Source organism: Nymphalis io, chromosome 7 (genome assembly GCF_905147045.1).
Source record: "Nymphalis io chromosome 7, ilAglIoxx1.1, whole genome shotgun sequence".
Taxonomy (NCBI): domain Eukaryota; kingdom Metazoa; phylum Arthropoda; class Insecta; order Lepidoptera; family Nymphalidae; genus Nymphalis; species Nymphalis io.
In genome coordinates this window covers 992,702-1,012,538 of record NC_065894.1, presented here as the reverse complement: position 1 = coordinate 1,012,538, position 19,837 = coordinate 992,702, and the positions used below count along the sequence as shown (strand labels likewise).

The following is a 19,837-nucleotide window of genomic DNA, read 5'->3' as shown; positions in this document are numbered from 1 at the left end:
ACCGCCTAACTGTGACATCAAATCCATCGCGAACAAAGAAATTTGGCAACTCCTTTCTTTATCGCACTTCCAAAAAATGGAATTCCTTACCAACTCACGTGTTCCCCTCCTCTTACAACCCGGGTTCCTTCAAACGAGGCGTGAAGAGGCATCTTGCGGGCCGGCAAGGCGAAGGCGGCTAGTGCACAACGTTTTTTCCTTTCTGTACTGGCCGTCGTCGCGTTTGGACTCTTCTACCACTTACCATCAGGTGGAGTACAGTCATTTGCCCTCCCGGCGAATATAAAAATTGTGTTCCCGGTATAACAAATACGTCTGGATCACATGTGTTCCTATGCGTGCTGTTAATAGCCCGCTTTCACGTATATCTAGTGTTTTTAAACATTATTGTGTGCTTAATTTATACTATCAAAAGTTTAACTACGAATTATTTTTATAGTAAAAAACGATACGAACTAAAAAATAGATATATCAATATGGCAGATATATAGAGAGTAAGATGGCTGTTGATAGGACGCATGAATTTTCAACAAATTGTTATTTGCTTGTGATTCTCAAGATTGTGTCAAAAAAAAAATTGTAAAGAAATCTGCAAATAATGCCTCGGCTGTTGAGCAGCCTGGTGGAATAAACTTTAAACAGTACTCAGTGTTTGTCTGGGTAGGTACCACCCACACAGATATTCTACCGCAAACAGCAATACTTAATATTGTCGTGTTTCGGTTTAAAGGGTGAGTGAGCCAGTGAAATTACAGGCACAAAGGACATAACATCTTAGTTCCCAAGATTGGTGGCCCATTGGCCATGTAAGGAATGGTTAATATTTCTTACAGGACAGTTTAATCAGGTGGCCATGTGGCCATCTGTTTACTTATTTCATAAAAAAACCCTGTCCATAAAAAACAGGAGAGTAAATTGTATCCCAGTAAAGAGCATATTTTAATAACATCTTATTCCATTAGACTAAAGCGTTCAAATCCTATACGTACATACATATGAATACTCAACATGTAAACAACGCTTAATATCTCACACCTACGTAACGCCTTAATCTCATATGTATTCATTCATCACGTTCGTGTTACAGCATTTCTACTGAAATGTAAAGATATTTTCACGGTTATTTAATGCGACTTCAGGAATCTTTTTCAAATCGTGACTTGTAAGATCAGAATTGGATTATGTAATGTTAAAGATTTAAAAATAGAAATGACGTATATTGTAGTTATGTATTATCAACCTGAAGTGATTATTGTAACGTGTTGAAGTGAAACGTTTTTGGTGGAAACCACTTTTAAGTTCTATTACGTATATGCATATAATATGTCCCAAATGTAGTTGAACACGATTTATTTAGCCTATTTAAAACTATAAGGATATTTTAAACTTGGCTGCGTTATTGTGTATTGTATACAATAATTTATTAAATTGCCTGTATTTATAAAGTTATATTTACATACTCAAACTACTCACACACTATATTATTTGGAAAAAATCTCTTATATAAAAACTATTATTATTGGTTCATAAATAATTTTCTTCAACATCGCCGATAATGATACCACATCGAAATAACCAATCCGGCTGTTTCCCTTTGCCATCCAAGTATGCTATACTTACTTATAATAAAAGGTTATTCTTATAAAAAAGTAACAGTCTGTGAATTGTATTTAATAAATAAATGTTCGACTGCTGGGCTAAGGCTAGGAAGCTAAGGAGAGAAGCTCCTTTTTAACTAGAACGCTGAGTGTTTGCTCCACCGCACTTCTCGAATACAGATTGCCTCACGATGTTTCCCTTAACTGCCCTTATGAGTGATAAATCTTAATGTATATTAAAGAGTCTTATGCTAGTTTAGTATTTGTGTCTTAGTGTTGCAAAATAAAGAACATTACCTAGATATGTTTAGGCACAGCAGACAACAAAGACACGAACAAAACAACAACAAACACAACATAAAAATGTATTGTTTTTTATCTCTTCTGTTTGTAAACCGATTGTTTTTTTTGTTTAGTATCGAACGTTAAATCGTATTAATGAGAGTAGAAAAAAACTAGTCAAGAAGTGCAAATTGACATTCTAATACAATTCTACTAATTTTCAACAATGATGGTTGTGATGATGATGATTATGGTTGAATTTCGAACACTGAGCAAACACTATTGTTTATTATTTTTTATAAATGAATTCAGTTCTTCATTATGATTATAAATTTCCTTACTCAATACAAGTATAATAGTGTTGAATTCATAACAAGGCGGAGTGAACGGATGAACGTCACGATTCTCAATTTCGGCGACCTTATTTACTATGCAAGGCATACCCTGGCTTAGTTCAGGAAATTGATCACTTTAAAACTACAAGTGTACTATAATTGACAAGACTTTGTTTAAAATAAATTAAAATATATATATTTAAGGATGACAACTGTACTTTCGCCTATAGACACTGGCAACGTAAGAAATTATAAACACCGCGATAACGTACATATTTGTGCTACAATACATCAGTACTACGACAGTTGTGCCTGTAAACTAGTCATTTGTGTTCTGGTTCTCAGCAGTACAAAATGTTACTGATGAAATTACAACACTTGAATTCTGCTAATTTGAATGTTAAGTATCTCTATGTAAATGATAATAAATTGGTGTGTACTGTCAATAAGCAATGAGATTTTGAAGAAATAAGTTCTTATGTTCTTGGTGGCTGTTATGCTGGTTGTACTGTCAGTACACGCCCGTCGACAGCCTCCGTCTGATATTTGTCTTCTCGATTTCGAAGCTCTCAGCGAGGGCGTCTACTTACTTTTACTACTAGTTCAATTGCGGCCACCGTTTACCGTAACCGTTATGATGGATCTGGAATTGCTGTCGCGCTCGTTAGACCACATAGCGAAACACTACCAACATACAAAAACGAGAGAGTAATCATAATCGTTTTCCTCACGAGGGCTAACGAGACCCTTTGACTTCGGCGCAAAAAACCGACACCCGACCGAGAGGCGACGAGGCAAGTCGAGACGAGAGTTTCATGTCTACACTCGCAATCAGCCTGTCTCATTATGTTTCAGCGAGTGTATACAACCGGCATTATATTATGGCGTGCTTGACTACCGATAATCGGGGTATTTACAATGATTAGAAATACTGCATCATCATCATATTTATATTATATTAAATTGGTAATAGTTTTATGGATATTTATTTGTTGTGTCTCGGAAATTAGTATTTCTTAAAAAAACGAAAAATAAGTACTAATCAAGTACTAATATTGGATTTAGTTTGCAAAATTAGCTAAAATCCATATTGGCTCCCTTGGTATAAAACTAACCACTAAGAAGTGAACAGAAACGCGTATTTGATATTTTCATTAAATACATTATTACGTCATCAAAATAAATAAAATTACACACAAACAACACAAAATCCGTCAATATGCTAATTAAAAAACCGGTTTGTGTGAAGTGTTAATCCGATGATATAGATTTGTAAAACCAATTGTCATATTCGCATATTAAAGTTCAAAATCAGAAAAAAACATTAAATATTATAATCACTTCTTTTGATCACATTTCCTATATAATAGTCCGTTTCTGATGACTTTGTAAATGCACCTTATGATAACCTTCTATAAAATTAAAACTTACTTTATAAACATGCATATCCCCGTCTTCTCCATTGCTCTCGATATACCTTTCCACGAGGCCAGCATCGAATACTTTTGCTTGGCTGTAAGAGGCAGCCTGGGGTCCGTCGCTGGTGGCGGTCCATCGCCCAGGACCTGGTTGTTGGTCCTCCGCTCAGAGGCAGCTAGCTTACCCAGCTGGCAACCCATTGCTACCGTTCACACTTCACTAAATTGACATCACGTTTAAAAAATACCTACTATAACTTCCAATTATTCACAGACACAAATCATTTTTATTATAACATCACTAACATTTTTATTTTGTTTGTTTTATTTAAGTAGGTCACTTCACTAGCACTGTTAATCGCACCGCAATAAACTTCGTTATATGAAATTATTTAAACTGAATTCAATTCATTATTCCCATTTGTACGTTTTCAATATAATTTATTTTCCCTTTTAAAATTTCATTTAAGACAATGTATTAAAATTCAGTCCGTGTCTAAACGGAGAATGTCGTGGCGATTTCACGGAGCACATCTTCAGTTATCTAATCTAATCTCGCGTTCCGCTACCTGTGGAAAAAGAAAATTGCTTAATACAATTTAAAAGGGACAAAACTGACTGTTGCGAATTGTTGATCAGTGTAACGTATACTAGATTACAATTGCAACTAACATTCGTATTTCAAACTACAATGAAATGCAGTTTGCAACTACGTACACATGCAAAAATTATAATATTATATATATGCTGTGAATTATATTAAGAACATCTTAAGATTTAATGTATTACAATTAATTTTGAATCTTTTTAACATCTAGTTAAGATTATTTTTCGTACGTCTCACTTATCTATATTACTATCTCATAAATTTGCTAAGCAAGGACAGATTGATAAGTTATTTAAGCCCTATATAAATGGTCGTTTATTAATTGTTTTTTAAATAAAGAACAAGTATTTTATTTCGCGTGTTCAGATTCGTGGGTACCATTTGAGGGAATCGCGTTTTTAAAAATGCTTACGAAATCATTTTGCATTTATTAGGATAAAAAAACAGAAATACGTTTTATAAGCTCCGTATTTATTAGATTATACAGTCAGTATTTAAGATTTTTGGTTTCTGTTTAAAGTGCTAACTACGCACTTTGATTATGTGTAAACGTAAGTAGTAGAGCAGTGCTATATATGTCATTCACTCCGTATTTCATTTGTGGAATGTTGAAAACTGTTGGGTTAATCTGTAAGAACAAACTCGAAACTCAACACAGAAAACGGTCGTAAAATGTCTGAAGGTGATATGCGACATTGACCATAATAATTATAAAATTTCAAGAACACACGCGTCAAAATAGTACGTATGAGTCGGCTGTCAACATTTCACGGGTTAGTAATGAAGTGCATTCTTTGAGGATAGCACTGCTGATACGCTATTTTGAACATAGCACCTCTCACACGCGGGCGAAGCCGCGGGCTGAAACTAGTGACAAATAATTAATAATTAAATTACGTAATGATAAATACTAACTACCAACTTGCTAACCCCTCATGTAGAAATTAGTAACAATAACATTCTTCTTTTAAAGTCGGAGGGTATATAAAAAATATTTTTTTTTAAATATAATTTTAATTTTGTTTTAATATTAAAATTGTTTTGTTTTATTTTATAATTTTGTCAGTTATGTTTTAGCATAATGCGTTAATTATTCACTATTTTTAGCTATTTTAACATTAAACTAAGCGATTATTAGTAAACGAAGTATATACATAAACTTATTTACACTATGATAAAGTATTTTATTAATTTAGTACTTTATATTAATAATAATAACTGTGAATCACCACCACAGCTTGTTTGCCCATCCTTTAGAGCACTTTATTGTATCCTACACACATCTCGTGTCGTTTTTTTATGAACTTCCGTTTATTGCTTATGTTCGCGCTAAAGTTAATTACGCATCTCGAGTGAAGCTTCGAGTGTACAATACAAAAGGCGGTTAATATCTATATATATATTGAACCTAGTATTTGATGAGAAATTTGAGTATTACCAACATGGGTACCAATGGTACCAATTATAAAAATACTGAATTGGTCGTGTGCAAGCCCGTCGAGATAGGTACCAATAGTATATTGGGTATCACCCAATCAGTGTATTGTTGTTTACCGGTTTGAATGGCAAATGAGCCATTGTACTACATGCACTAGACAAAAAAATAAATAAATATCCTGGGACATTATTCACACACGGCCATCTGATCCCAAACTAAGCAGAGCTTGTACTAGGGAAAGCAGACAACTGATATACTACATATACTACTTTTCTTTTGTAAATACATATTTATATAGATAATTACACCCAGACTCAGGAAAAACAGGCACGCAAATGCCTATCCTGGGTGGGAATCGAACCCACAAACTTCGGCGTGAAAGGCAAGTATCTACCAACCACGCCAACCGGCCCGTCATAACATAACATCTTAGTTGCCAAGATTGGTTGCGCATTGACGCTGTAAGTGATGGTTATTATTTCTTACAGTGGTCAGTTGTGGTATGCCATAAAGTTGCCCAGTGCTAGTCTGCTTATCTGCATATTTTAATTAGAAAATAAAGTTTTATAAAGTCGGCTAAAAAGCAGTTGTCCATAAAATATCAACGAAATAGAATGCAATCACAAAACATTTTTTAACTGGTATTGCGTTTTTTATTATTTATATTTAATGACAATATAATCATTTAAGCAGTATAAATATTTAATTGCCTCAACTACATAAGCTTGAGGATTAGAAATTAAAAAAAAAACCTTATATGTGGATATATATTATATAATTTTATTTAATAGCATTTTCTAGTTTTTAAATTAATATACTGTAGTATTAAAAATTTAATAACATATCCTTATGGATGCTAAAAGAGTTATTTAAAAATTGATACTAATCGACCATTGGCGGGCCTTTGCGCATCACTCCGCCTTGAACTTATACAACATATTACTCAAATTAAAAAAAATATAGAATGTACGAGTATAATCGAGCACGGGCCCCATGGGGTGCTACATGCGTTGACACATTAGCCCCGTCTCATGTCAGGGAAATAATATTAAAGGCCGGAACCGTAGCGGAAAATGATGAAGCGAATAAACAGAGTAAACATTTATAACTATTTCTAAGCTATATAATTGTGCTGTAGTTATTTTTCGTTCTCAATGTAAATATTTTTTATATAACTTAATGTTTTCCATATCAGTTTCGGGTACAAGTATATGAAGTGTATTAACGAATGTTAAATAAATAAAAATAAATTGAAAATAATTTAAAGTATTTTTTTTTTTGAGTTTTTATTATTTTTTGATTTTTTTAATTTTGTGTGTGTGTAAGTGAATCTTAGACGAGCATCGACAGGTATACGAGAATTGAGAGAAAAAATTTAAGACCACGACACGTTTAGAACCTTTTCGCTACATGAGGGATACAAAAGATATGACGTTGACAAAAAGAGAAAGAGAGTTATATATTCAGACGCCGAGCAAGTGGAGCAAAAGAGACCGACGTATACACAACGATAAATTATTATTAATATAATTATTATCTTTATTTATTTAAGAAGTCATTTCTATTACGTACGGTGCTGCATACACAATTTTTTATTGTGTAATAACTGTGTCAATTCTGCTGCAGTAAGTAGAATGATTGTAATTATTACATTTTTATTGTTAGCATGATAGTAATTTCATCTGCAATTCGTACATTTTATAAGAACTCTTGTTTTAGTCGGTGTATATTTTACTTAAATGTAATATTTTTATATTATACTCAATCATTTATTACTGCTGTTCGTTTTTTCGTCTGCTTTGTCGTGTAAGTCTGGCTGAACTGAATAAATCCCCTGAAGGTTAAGTGTCGTAAGATATGACTAATGGAGTTTGCATAAATCAATCAATAAAGGTCATAAGTAACTTAATCAACTGTAAAGTTAGGAGCCCAGCAATATATTTATCGCAAGCGACCAGACGTAAAAGTCTGTTCTAATTTCCATGAAACTTAGATCCACACATGCCATAGTAAACTTCAAAGCACTGGGATAAACAATGGAGTAAACAATTGATGACGTGCTTGGTCGTGAGAATTGACTGCGCCTTGTTCATAAATTAACGGTAAATACGGAAGGGGAAACGTTGCAATTTAAATTGTCAAGAAACCGGTGTATTCTTATGGCTACTGGAGCTGATATAAAAGTGGAGCCAACTGTACAAGAAATATTACAGTCCGATGGCGGAATTACCCGATAAAACGACGATTGCAAGGAGATCAAGTGAAGGACTAACAGCCTTACGTGCTCACCGAAGCTTACCGGTGAATTTCTTCAGGCTTTCGAGCTACTTCGAGCTACTACTAAGAATTTCATGACATAAAAACTCGATACCGTTTTACCGTTACAAACCGGAATTCGAATCCAAGTCATCGAGATTGCAGCAACTCAAGCTAACGCCAACTAATGGTGCAGGTTCTTATCAGTATGTCGATACTTAAATATAGTTTTGTTTTACAAGATTATTTACTTTTCGAAATCATTTTAAGTTTTCCATAAATACGACCTACAATTGACAATGAATCTTATTCTAATTTCGCTAGAGAAGTGCTAGGTCTCATCTATGTTGGATTACTTAATCACTAACTGCCGTGGGAGTTTATTAACAAGATTAATTTGTCCGTCTGACACAGCTCAGGCATTGTGGCAGGAAAGTTAGTTGAGATAACATGAAATGAAATTAAAATATACTTAATTCGAGTGGACTGTTGCGAGCTTTTGAATCGTCAGCTTACAATATTATATTAAATGTTTAACTAACCCCAGCTTTGAATGTAATTCCAACCGAGAATAACCGGCAAGATATTCAGTAGTTTCACTTTAACACTAATTAAATTACATAGATACATAAATAAGATACAATTAGAATACTATACTAATTAAATACTTAGTATTGTTGTAGTTGTGGTGGGACGGTATTAAGGTTGAATGAGCCAGTTAGGCACAAGGGATATAACATCTCGGTTTCCAAAGTTAGTGGCGCATTGACGATGTAAGAAACGGTTAATATTTTTCAATAGTTGGTACATTTACACACTGCATATGTACAAATTTTTGTTGTTTTATATGTACTTCTTGTGGACTTCCTAATTTTTAAATAAATGAGTAAAATTAACAATTCTTTATGTTTTTGTCGCCGTCAACCTACCATTAAGATGTTGAACAATGTCACGAAAATATTTCTATAGAACATTCTAGATCATTCACGTTAGATTCGTCTCGATAGCATGAAAAGGAAGATGAAAATATTAAAATCGAGAGTAAATTCAATCATCTCAAGAACTCTTCTGTATCCGAAAGCATTCCGAACGTAATGAAATGTTCTTATACAAATATAATTACCAATTTAAAGCAAAATTCCATCTTAAAGACATATATGCCTTTTCATGACATAATTATCTAAAGCATAAGTTATGTAAAAAATCGTGTTACCAATTTTTTTTAAAATAAGGTATTATAATGTAATTGATAATTAATTAAGGCAATCTTTGGAGGTTTTTTAAGTCGATTTGTCCCAGTGGATGAAACAGATACCTTAATTCAAGTTCTCATATTCTCATCAAAGCTGGTGCTTTGTGCATATGGTGCTTCCATTGATTTTCCATGTGTTTTTGAGTTTATAATTAACATTTTGCGCAGCGCTAACAAAATCTACTGTTGAGTCGTATGCTTTGATATGCTTATATGTCAATCACCAAACCTTTTTTACGCCGTTAACATAATTAAATGATTTCCTAATAATATATTATATAATATTTATATTAATGACAATTTATAGACTCCGGGCTTTTACTCAGAAGTTCTATTTATGATTAATTATATAATAATAGAATGCATGTCTAATATATATGTATTTACTTTGTGCAAACCTGTCTGAATAGGTACCAACTACTCATCAAATATTCTATCGCTAAATAAAGAATAAGAATTAGTATTGTTATGTTCTGGTTTGAAAGGTGAGTGTGTCACTGTAATTACCTGTATACACAAGGTATTTCTGTTTATAATTCATCTCGTGCTTGACGGTGAAGGAAAACATCGTGAGGAAACCTGCATGTGTCATAATTGCAATGAAATTACAATTATGCCACATGTTTATTCTACCAACCCGTATTGGAGCAGCGTGGTGGAATACGCTCCAAACCTTCTCCCCAAAGGGAGAGGAGGCCTTAGCCCAGCAGTGGGGCATTAACAGGCTGTTACTGTTACACAAACAAAATAACATCTCAGTTCACAAGGTTGGTGGCGGATTGACGATGGAAGTAGACAATAACGTTTAATATTTCTTACAGCGCCAATGTCTACGGGCAATGGTGACTTCTTACAATCAGGCGGTTCATTTGTCCGGCAACCTACCTATTTTATAGTATATATTATTTAAATTCAAACGTAACACATACTTTGTCTATCATGCCCCTATACTCATATTTTACAGTTGCCTGAAAGGTTGCCTGAAAGAAATTGCTGATATAGTGATAAAACTGCTTAAGGCGTCTAACATCCCTCCTGTTTATCGTGTATCTATATTATGAAATACAATATAAATAAAGAAACGGACGTACCCAAAGGCTATTTCCATACATAAATCTATATGAAACTTTAAACTATTATTTTTATATCATTATAAAATTTTGTACAAAAACCGATGGTACAAGGACAAATAATTTAAGTACGCTAATTAGCCAAAAATCTTGTTAAAGTTACGGATCACGGTCTAATTTTATTGTGTACATGTCACAGGCTTAACAATGTTGATATAAGTAATTATTGAACTTTATCATTGGCGCGTCATTAGCGTTGAATTGAATTGACATTATCTTCTCTCTCTTTCCCTCACGTTTCATATTGAATGAAACACTTTCTTGTGTAAAATAAAATATATTGTTCAAATAGGCTTTTACACAAGGTTTAACAAGATTAATTTTAATACAAAGCTATCACTTTTTTGGAATGTTTTGTGAAATGTAAAAAAAATATATAATAATATAACAAATATATTAGAAAAGCTTAGTTACATAGGATACATATCCTGTTTAACTAAGCTTCATCATTTTTGGCCCACGATGTTAAATAAGAATTGACAGATTGATTTTAAAAATTAGATTATAAAAAAAACTATATCAGACATGTACATCTTTCACCGACGGGGAGGGGAAGCATCTACAGACTTGAAAAACTTGAAAATAAGGTAAAAAAAAATACAATATTTTTTTACAACTTTGTGACTATCTCTCTACGTCGCGCTTCAATCGTCACTTTATTGTAATACACACTTTTCAGTAACTAACCCACTATACATTAATCTGACGCGCTCGAGTTCTAAGCTATCGATTTTTCTTTACTATTGTAATCGGCTGCCCTAGACCCACAACCCTATATAGAGCACTACCACCAGTGAACATACATATGTAATAATAACTACAAACCTAAGTAAATGAATAGAAAAGAGTAACTACTGAGTTTCTAATAGCCGAGATGGCCCAGTGGTTAGAACGCGTGAATCTTAACCGATGATCGTGGCTTCTAATGATGAATTTGTGTTTATAATTCATCTCGTGCTTGACGGTGAAGGAAAACATCGTGAGGATGCAGGTTGCATATGTCTAATTTCATTGAAATTATGTCACATGTGTATTCTACCAACCCGTATTGGAGCAGCGTGGTGTAATAAGCTCCAAGCCTTTTCCTCAAAAGGGAGAGGAGTCCTTAGCCCAGTAGTGGAACAGGCTGTTACTGTACTGTACTGACATGAACAGGCTGTTACTGTACTGTACTGTACTGTACTGTATTGTATTGAGTTACTAGCAGATTCTCGGTAAAATCTACATTCCAAAGAATATTTGATGTTGATATCCAAAATATATAATAATCCGAAATCGGTCTGGAGGACATTATAATAATGATTTCGGCCACGGCGGTCAATCTAAAAAAGGATTAGCCAATTACGCAGGAGATATTATAGTGGAAAAGTATATGTGCAAATACAGGTGCACTCGATATTCCCTAACTCTCATAATCCGATGGGACGGCAATCTGACCCGACCGGAAAAAGGCGCAAGACCAACGGCTTTACTTGCTTTCCGAGGCACGGGACTGTACACAGTTCCAACTTCTAGATTCCGGGCTGCTACTGAGAATTTTCTGACAGAAAAACCCAATAACTTTTTATTGGCTCGACCTGGGAATTGAACTCAGGACCTCCAGGTCTGCGGCCTTACATCATGCCACTAGACCAACGAGCAGCATAAAAAATACTATATAATAGAATACTAACTATGTTTTTTATCATCTAAGTAAGACTTTGTGCTAAGCTCGTCTGGGTAGGTACCACCCACTCATCATCAGATATTCTACCGCAAAACAGCAGTACTTGTTATTGTTGTGTTCCGGTTTGAATGGTGAGTGAGCCAGTGTAATTACAGGCACAAGGGATATGACATCTTAGTTCCCAAGGTTGGTGGCGCATTGGCTATGTAAGCGATGGTTGACATTTCTTACAATGCCATTGTCTAAGGCCGTTTGTTGACCACTTACCATAAGGTGGCCCATATGCTCGTCCGCCTTCCTATTCTATATAAAAAATATGTGGATGTATTCATTCGCTTCTGTTTGTTCGCCCTAGTTTCATGTCTCAATACTTAAAGAAGTTATAGACACGCTTGAATACGTTTCAAGCACGTCAGTTTATGTTTGATCGTTATTCTTCTCCAAAGCTACGCTAGTTTCTTACCGTTTCATCCCGCTAGAGGAAACCGAATTCCGAAACGGTTGTAGGGTTGAAATAGTGGCGATTTCAAAATGAATTATTTTAAAGCTTATTTGAATAAAATACATTTGAATTGATTAAACGGTTAAACTGATTTTGACAAAATCTTTTTTTTTTTATATTTGTTGTCAATCGTAGCCATAATTAGACCCAGTAGTACAGTGGCGCTGTTGCGTATATCCAGTTTGTTTGTATTTTATTTTAAGCTCAAATTTTTTTTAATTTTTTTTTCATTTCTCAAATGATAAAAAAATATTTTTGATTTTTAATTTTGCCTAAGAGTAACTCAATATTTTTTCAATTCGTTTTGACTCTGAATTCTCATTTAATTTTAAATATCTATCCAATATCTTTATTTTATCTATAGTCGGGGCAAGCTAGCTAGTCTTCAATAAAGCAATGTCATTTCAAATTCAATACCTATAATCTAGTTTAATACAAAGCAATTTGTTGCGTCAATTTAGCCATAAAATGTATAATAGAGTTCATTTTTGCATACAAAGTTTCGCCTTGTAGTTCAGTTATTCAGCGTAGCTAAACAGGTTACGGTGTGTCGTGTTTGAGCTTAACACGCGTGAAGGTTCTAAACTAAATTATCGGATACTGTCAAAGGAAATGTTATTAGCAGTTAATTTTATTTTTGACGTATTTTTACTTCGTTTACAAGTGAGCAGAGTAATGTGAGATCATTTTTGCATAAATAAACGCTTTCATTATTATAAAACAGAAGTTTATTAATTTTGTGTATGGCAACACTGATATTTCACGTTCTTATATACTTTTTATAATTTATCTAGTGTCTATTGCCTTGGGCAATGGTCTAATAGTGAAGAGTATCGTCAAACATCTGAGTCTACTGAGTGAGAATACTGGTGGTAGAGCTTTGTGCAAGCTCGTCTGGGTAGGTACCACCCACTTATCAGATATTCTACCGCAAAACAGCAGTACTTGTTATTGTTGTGTTCCGGTTTGAAGGATGAGTGGCCAGTGTAATTACAGGCACAAGGGACATAAAATCTTAGTTCCCAAGGTTGGTGGCGCATTGGCTATGTAAGCAATGGTTGACATTTCTTACAATGCCAATGTTCTGTGACCACTTACCATCAGGTGGCCCATATGCTCGTCCGCCTTCCTATTCTATATAAAAAAAAAGTCTCATTTGGGATTTTGGACCAATCCAGTTGTACGCACGTATAGTAACAAGGTCCTTACGCGTCTTATTTAAGGTACCTTTTTATATACTTTACTCCACTTTCATGATAAGTGTTTTTCATGACCCTCGAATGATAAAAGATAATTCAGTTTTTATTTATTTAATTTCTTTAAATCCAACCAGTCGCATACCAAAGGTAATTTTTCTTGATTCTTTCCTGAAGCATGAATAATTCGAACTTTATTATCATTTCGATGTATTATATAATATTTCAATTTCATATAATAGTGTTCTGAGAAATATAAAGTTGGCAAACATATCCCTATGTAAGCTTCTGTCTTGTGACATTGAATAACTGTGGTGGCTTTTATTACTATTTATAATTAAATAGTCCTTTAGTAGTTAGTAGTTCTATAGTTATGTTATTTATATAATTCTTTATAATTATTCTTTTTAATTTGATAAAATTTTTGATTCATTAATATTTTTTATTCTATTTGAGTTAAAACGATGGCATTATATTATTATATGAGATTCTGTTAGTAAACTATCTCCAGTTATTATGGTTGGTCGACGATTCTGACTATGAGATCAAGATCTTCACCCGCACGGAGTTGACGTATTTAAGACACGTACGAAACGATTTGCTTCCTCGTTTCAGATACGCACGCACTAAGGTCTGGAATACCCTCCCGACCTGAATAAATTATATTAGTCTGCTTATTTTACGAATAAACTCAATCACATATATATGTTTATATCATAGAAAGTTCGGTAGAGAAATTTCGTAAGTAGTTAACGCTAATGTTAGCTCATTTCGAGTTCATAGATCAGGATCATTTTGCTTAATAGCGCCTCTCGATCTCCAATATCTTTTTAAGGTTCATATATTGATTACACTGTCAGGATGAACTAAGTTAGACATATGACTAAAACATAAAACCTCCGTGGCCGTTTCGCTATGAATAATTGCTGTCTCGTATTACCTTTACTATAAATTAATTTTACTTGGGGTTAGGGTTTAGTGTAAGTCTATCTGCGCAGGTACCATCCAATCATTAATATTAAATAAATAGGCCTCTCTCTGCATCTTTGACAGATGATTAAAGAAGAATCGCGAAGACACTTGCGTTCATGACTAAAGAGACCGATGCGACAGCACCCCCTGATGGGCGGGGGTTTAAAGCCCGCTAACGACTCGTGCGTTTTTCTTTTAATAATTCAAACCAGGCATCGTCGTGCTTTGATTGACCTTCGTGAACAAGGCGTCACCACTTATTCTAGAACTAATCAGAGATACTTCATATTATTGTCTTTCGTTTTGTAGGGTAATTGATACATAACATCTTAGTTACCAAGGTTGGTGGTGCACTGGCGAAGTAAGGAATTATTCATATATATTACATGAACAAAAATGAAAACAAAGTGATATTTGTATGCATAAATTAAAAGGTATGCTTAGGAATGGAACTGAGCAACAATTTCTGAAAAACGCAGACCACTTTTAGTATTATAGGTAGGGTTTTTTACTCTGTGAAGAGTGAACAAAAACCTTTCGATATTCGTATTGCCCCAAAGTTAATGGATTGCATGAAATATTATTTCGTTGTCGCTCTTTTTATTTCACCGAAGCTTAAATTTAATTGGTTGCTGTGACAAGGGTGTTCAAATATCCGATGTGCGCCCATTACATTTTCCTGGACAATATCCTGTCATTACAATTGATGCCTTTTTACACAATAGCCTATCAATTTACATTATATTTCGTGAAAGAGCTCTTACAAGTAATGTTTATTAATTAGTACAATTATACAAAAATTTATTTAAAGTATTATTTATTAACTATTCAGTTTTAGATTAACTATTATTAATAATAAACCATAAGTATGTCAGTATTTCGATTTGTTGTTCTTAAGTGCAGCAAATTAATGTTTGTTTGGATATCGTTTAAAGGCTAGAAAGCAAGCTGGCATTTTCCTAGCATAATGCACACAAGCCCACAACAGCTTATATATTACACTGCTGGGGAAAAGGCTCTTTTCTTTTTAAGGAGAAGGTTAGCCTTACGACTCATGTATGTTGTCAGGTATAATGTGTGGGAAAGTTTTACAAGACGTATTATGGAAGTATACGGTGTTTTTCATCACCTCTAAAAATAAGATGAAATATTTTAAAAATTTATTAAGAAAATGAAAACTCAGTGATACTGGCCTGAATTTGAATCTGTGATTTTCGTTTAAGAGCGCGCCTCAGGCTAGCAACATTTCAGATTTCATCCGCGCGTCTCTTAGTCCCATAAAAGCCCCTCTAGACACGAAATCTCATTTCTATGCTTTTTTCTATCTACAACGCTCAGCAACATTATATTTAATTACTTTGTATATGCTTAAAGTATGGGTGACTTGCGTGGTTTTTCCCGCAAAGAAAATGTAGTAAACGATAAAAGATTTTTATCGTTATAAAAATAAAGTGACCTAGTGACAGACCTTTTTTATCGCTGGAAAAACGTGTTACGCGTTTCTCCCACGGGAACAGTGGGGGTATGAGGAGCTCGCCGGTATCCAAGGCGCCGAGTGCACCCCAAACATCAGAATACCCACTAAAAACCGGCGGTACCCTTTCCGTTTTAACGAGGAGCCCCACGGGATCGCTTTCGCATGCTACCGTGACACCTAGTGACATACCTAGATTATGTGTAAACATAATTAATTATCCAGTTATTGTCTCAATTACATATAGAATTATGAGAATAAATCAGAAAAATGTACAGATTAGAGGACATTTAGTTTTTAACTGATAGTCAATCAGGGTATTGACACTTCGATAAAACTTTTGCTCTTTAAGTAGTTAGATATATATCCTAATCTGCAAATTAGTCAATCACAAATACAGAATATATTTTGGAAAACGCGAAAAGCACCTTTGTCTTGTCTCTCTAGTGCAACTAAGATTTGCTGGATTCTATAGATATTCTGAACCAACCTTCAACCAACCTTCGCTAGTCGGAGTGGCACTCGAAGAAGAAGAATAGATATACTAAGAATTTATGTCCTGAGTAATATTAAAGATAATTTACAAAACGGGAATTAAAACAGTTCACGCTGTATAACTATACAGCTATAATCTATACAATTTTAACTATAATATATACCATTTTAACATCTAATTATTATTGAACGATATCGAGGGCACGCTGAGAGTTGGAGCTGTTCCAATATATAGGGCACTTTTTAATTACCATTTCAGTTCAACACTTCGCTTTATATATTTTTTATTTATATCGTAAAAGTAGACTTGCGAACACGCGTCTAAATAAGTGGTCCTTCAATAGCGCTGTAAATAATAATAACGATTCTTTACACGATTAACGCGCTGTCAGTTTTGACATCAAAAATGTCAGGTATGTCTATTTGCTATTAATTGCAATGAAATATGTATATAACGATTCTGATTTACTAGCCCTACTTGATTGGCTTAAGTTGGGATAAAGGGTGTAAATATCTCACTGCTGGTCTGAGGTCTCCCCACATTTCAAGGTTGTATTAATTTTATGAATTATTACTGATGTTATTATAATTATTACTGATGTTATGCTAAGCTAATTGCTTAGTAAACACAAAAATGTTACAAAAACTATTTTAAAATACTAAAACAAGACCGAGGTATTTTATTCGTGTATAATTCAAGATTCATCTCAAGCTCTTAGCAAATGAAAAAACAAAAAATAAAAAATTATTCAAGCGGCCTTTGTCTTCGACCGCCATTTATGACGTTTTCTTTAAGAAATAAGTAATTGTTACAAAACATTTCGCCTTCATGCTTAACAGACTTCCGTTTTAGGAATTTTCGTACACAATTTTGCTTTTGAATGAATAGTGGCCGGTATTTAATATATGTTACGTTACCTCTGTTGCGCAAAGTAGACGAATTATATGACTTTTTCAATGCTGATCGTCTTCGGAATATGGCTTAAATGTTTTATGTTATTAAGTATTACTTTTACAATAATCTAGGCAAGGCACTACCATAAGCGTATAAGAATTAATTTCCCATTAGGAAATTATACAGGAAACGGTCGAAGTAAATTATACAGTGATTTATTGCTCTAATGACAAGCTGTCAGTACCACAGTCACAATGCGGTTATCACACGAACGATTCCTGTCTAGTTTCACATATTACACCATCGAAATTCGATTTCCGAATATGATTCGAGTATAAACCATATTGCGCATATAATTTTTCTGAAGGATTTCTTCATGCTTTGAAAATGTTTTAGTAACGTGTCTAGGAAATAACGTTTAATTTGTTTCAATTGTATATTGAAGTGGTAAAATTTATATTATTTATAACATTTATAAGATTTATTTTCATTTTACAAAGTATAAAACTTTGCAGTATTCGTTTGCAGTTGAAATCACTTTGAACTTGGAAATGTTAGACATTCTACATATAAGTGAAAGACATTTCCAAAATATATAAAATCCCATTGCTTCCGCTGGTAACATGAAGGCTGGCTCATATTTCACCCAGAGAACCGGAATTGCGATTGAACGGAAAAATGTTGCTAGCATTCTAGCCATCATTCCACGCGTTCATGATTTGTACACTAGCTATTTATTAGTATTGATTTGTTTGTGTATTAATGTCCTCGATGGAAGTAATATTAAAAACAATTTTGAAAAACATATCTTATAAATATGGCGCGTTTTTTAACAAAAGTCGCAGTTTCAAATCTGGTCTAACACTTCTGAGAATCCACTTGCGTAATCAGTGCTTACTCCGAATTAATGTAGAAGGTTTCGGTGTTTATATCAAGGTATTGGGTAAATTGCTTGAAATACGACGATAAATGTTGAACATGTCGGACAAAATCATGCCGATTGCGAGCTTTACTGACGTGTATAACCATTAGAGTTTTATGTACGTTTTATGTTGACCATTATTATGCTCGTGCAAAGCCGGGCTGGGCAGTTAGTAGTTATAATTATTATAAACATGATTCTATTGCCCTCATTCTAAGCGACAGGTATATTTAAGTCATGCTCGATATTGAAAAAATTTATGAGGAAACACCCATTATATATGTACATAGAGGGTTCCTTATTATGTTTTTCTTACTTACAGTCTCACCTCTTCTTTGAGAGAGGGAGATGGCATGTATATTTGTACATTATGTAACATATACTTTCTTTAATTGAAAAACAAACGAACCTTATAACGTATTTATATTATATATAGTGTTGCGTTTATAAGATTAGCAGAATAGCAACATTAATCTTACTTATTGACTGTCAAAAAATCTATTTTTTTATATTATAGGTAGGCGGTCACTTGTGCCTACACTGGCTGACTCACCCTTCAAACCGGAACACAACAATACCAAGTATTGCTGTTTTGCGGAAGAATATGTGATGAGTGGGTGGTACCTACCCAGACGAGCTTGCACAAAGCCCTACCACCAGTAAAACAACAACAGTAAACAGACCTGAGAAGAACTGGCGAAAAAAACGGATTTTCCTATTTTTAAAAAGGGTGTTATCATCTAAGAAGTCATTAGTAAAAATACGTTTTAAGAAAAATACAATATATTATCTCATGTAAAAGAATAAATTATATAGTAAATTATATAGCATTCTACCAACCCGCATTGGAGCAGCGTGGTGGAATAAGCTCCAAACCTTCTCCTCAAAAAGAGGAGAGGAGGCCTTTAGCCCAGCAGTGGGACATTCACAGGCTGTTACGGTAAAAGAATAAAATATATGTATCTAAGCCGAGATGGCCTAGTGGTTAGAACGCGTGAATCTTTACCGATGATCGTGGGTTCAAACCCGGGTAAGCACCACTGAATTTTCATGCTTAATTTGTGATTATAACTCATCTCGTGCTTTACGGTGAAGAAAAACATCACGAGAAAACCTGCATGTGTCTACTTTCACTGAAATTCTGCCACATGTGTATTCTACCAACCCGCATTGGAGCAGCGTGGTGGAATAAGCTACAAACCTTCTACTCAAAAAGTTCATAAGATAATATAAATATTTGATCAAGAGGCGCGACGAGTCAGACAAAACAATTTTACACAAATTCATTCCAAAGTCTAAGCTTGTAACTTGTTGAAATCGTTCAATCGAACCGTTTAACACGATTTTATTTCGGAACACGCTCATTTTAGAAATGTCTTCATTCTGAAAAATATTTTCG

The 19,837-nt window shown here is 34.0% G+C and overlaps 2 protein-coding genes across 2 annotated transcripts in view; both read right to left on the bottom strand.

Moving 5' to 3' along the window:
• The window catches only part of LOC126769632 (neuroglobin-like), a 126,772-nt gene that overhangs the window by 52,016 nt on the left and 54,919 nt on the right, over positions 1–19,837 (bottom strand). The window contains exon 3 of the mRNA XM_050488512.1: positions 3,647–4,202. Within this exon, the coding sequence (XP_050344469.1) occupies positions 3,647–3,834 (188 nt within the window). The 5' untranslated portion in view covers positions 3,835–4,202. The remainder of the gene's footprint in view (positions 1–3,646; positions 4,203–19,837) is intronic.
• LOC126769601 (terminal uridylyltransferase Tailor-like) overlaps positions 3,315–19,837 on the bottom strand; it is a 598,301-nt gene continuing 581,778 nt past the window's right edge. Inside the window, exon 4 of the mRNA XM_050488471.1 lies at positions 3,315–3,325. The gene's annotated coding sequence lies outside the window, so the exon portion shown is untranslated. The remainder of the gene's footprint in view (positions 3,326–19,837) is intronic.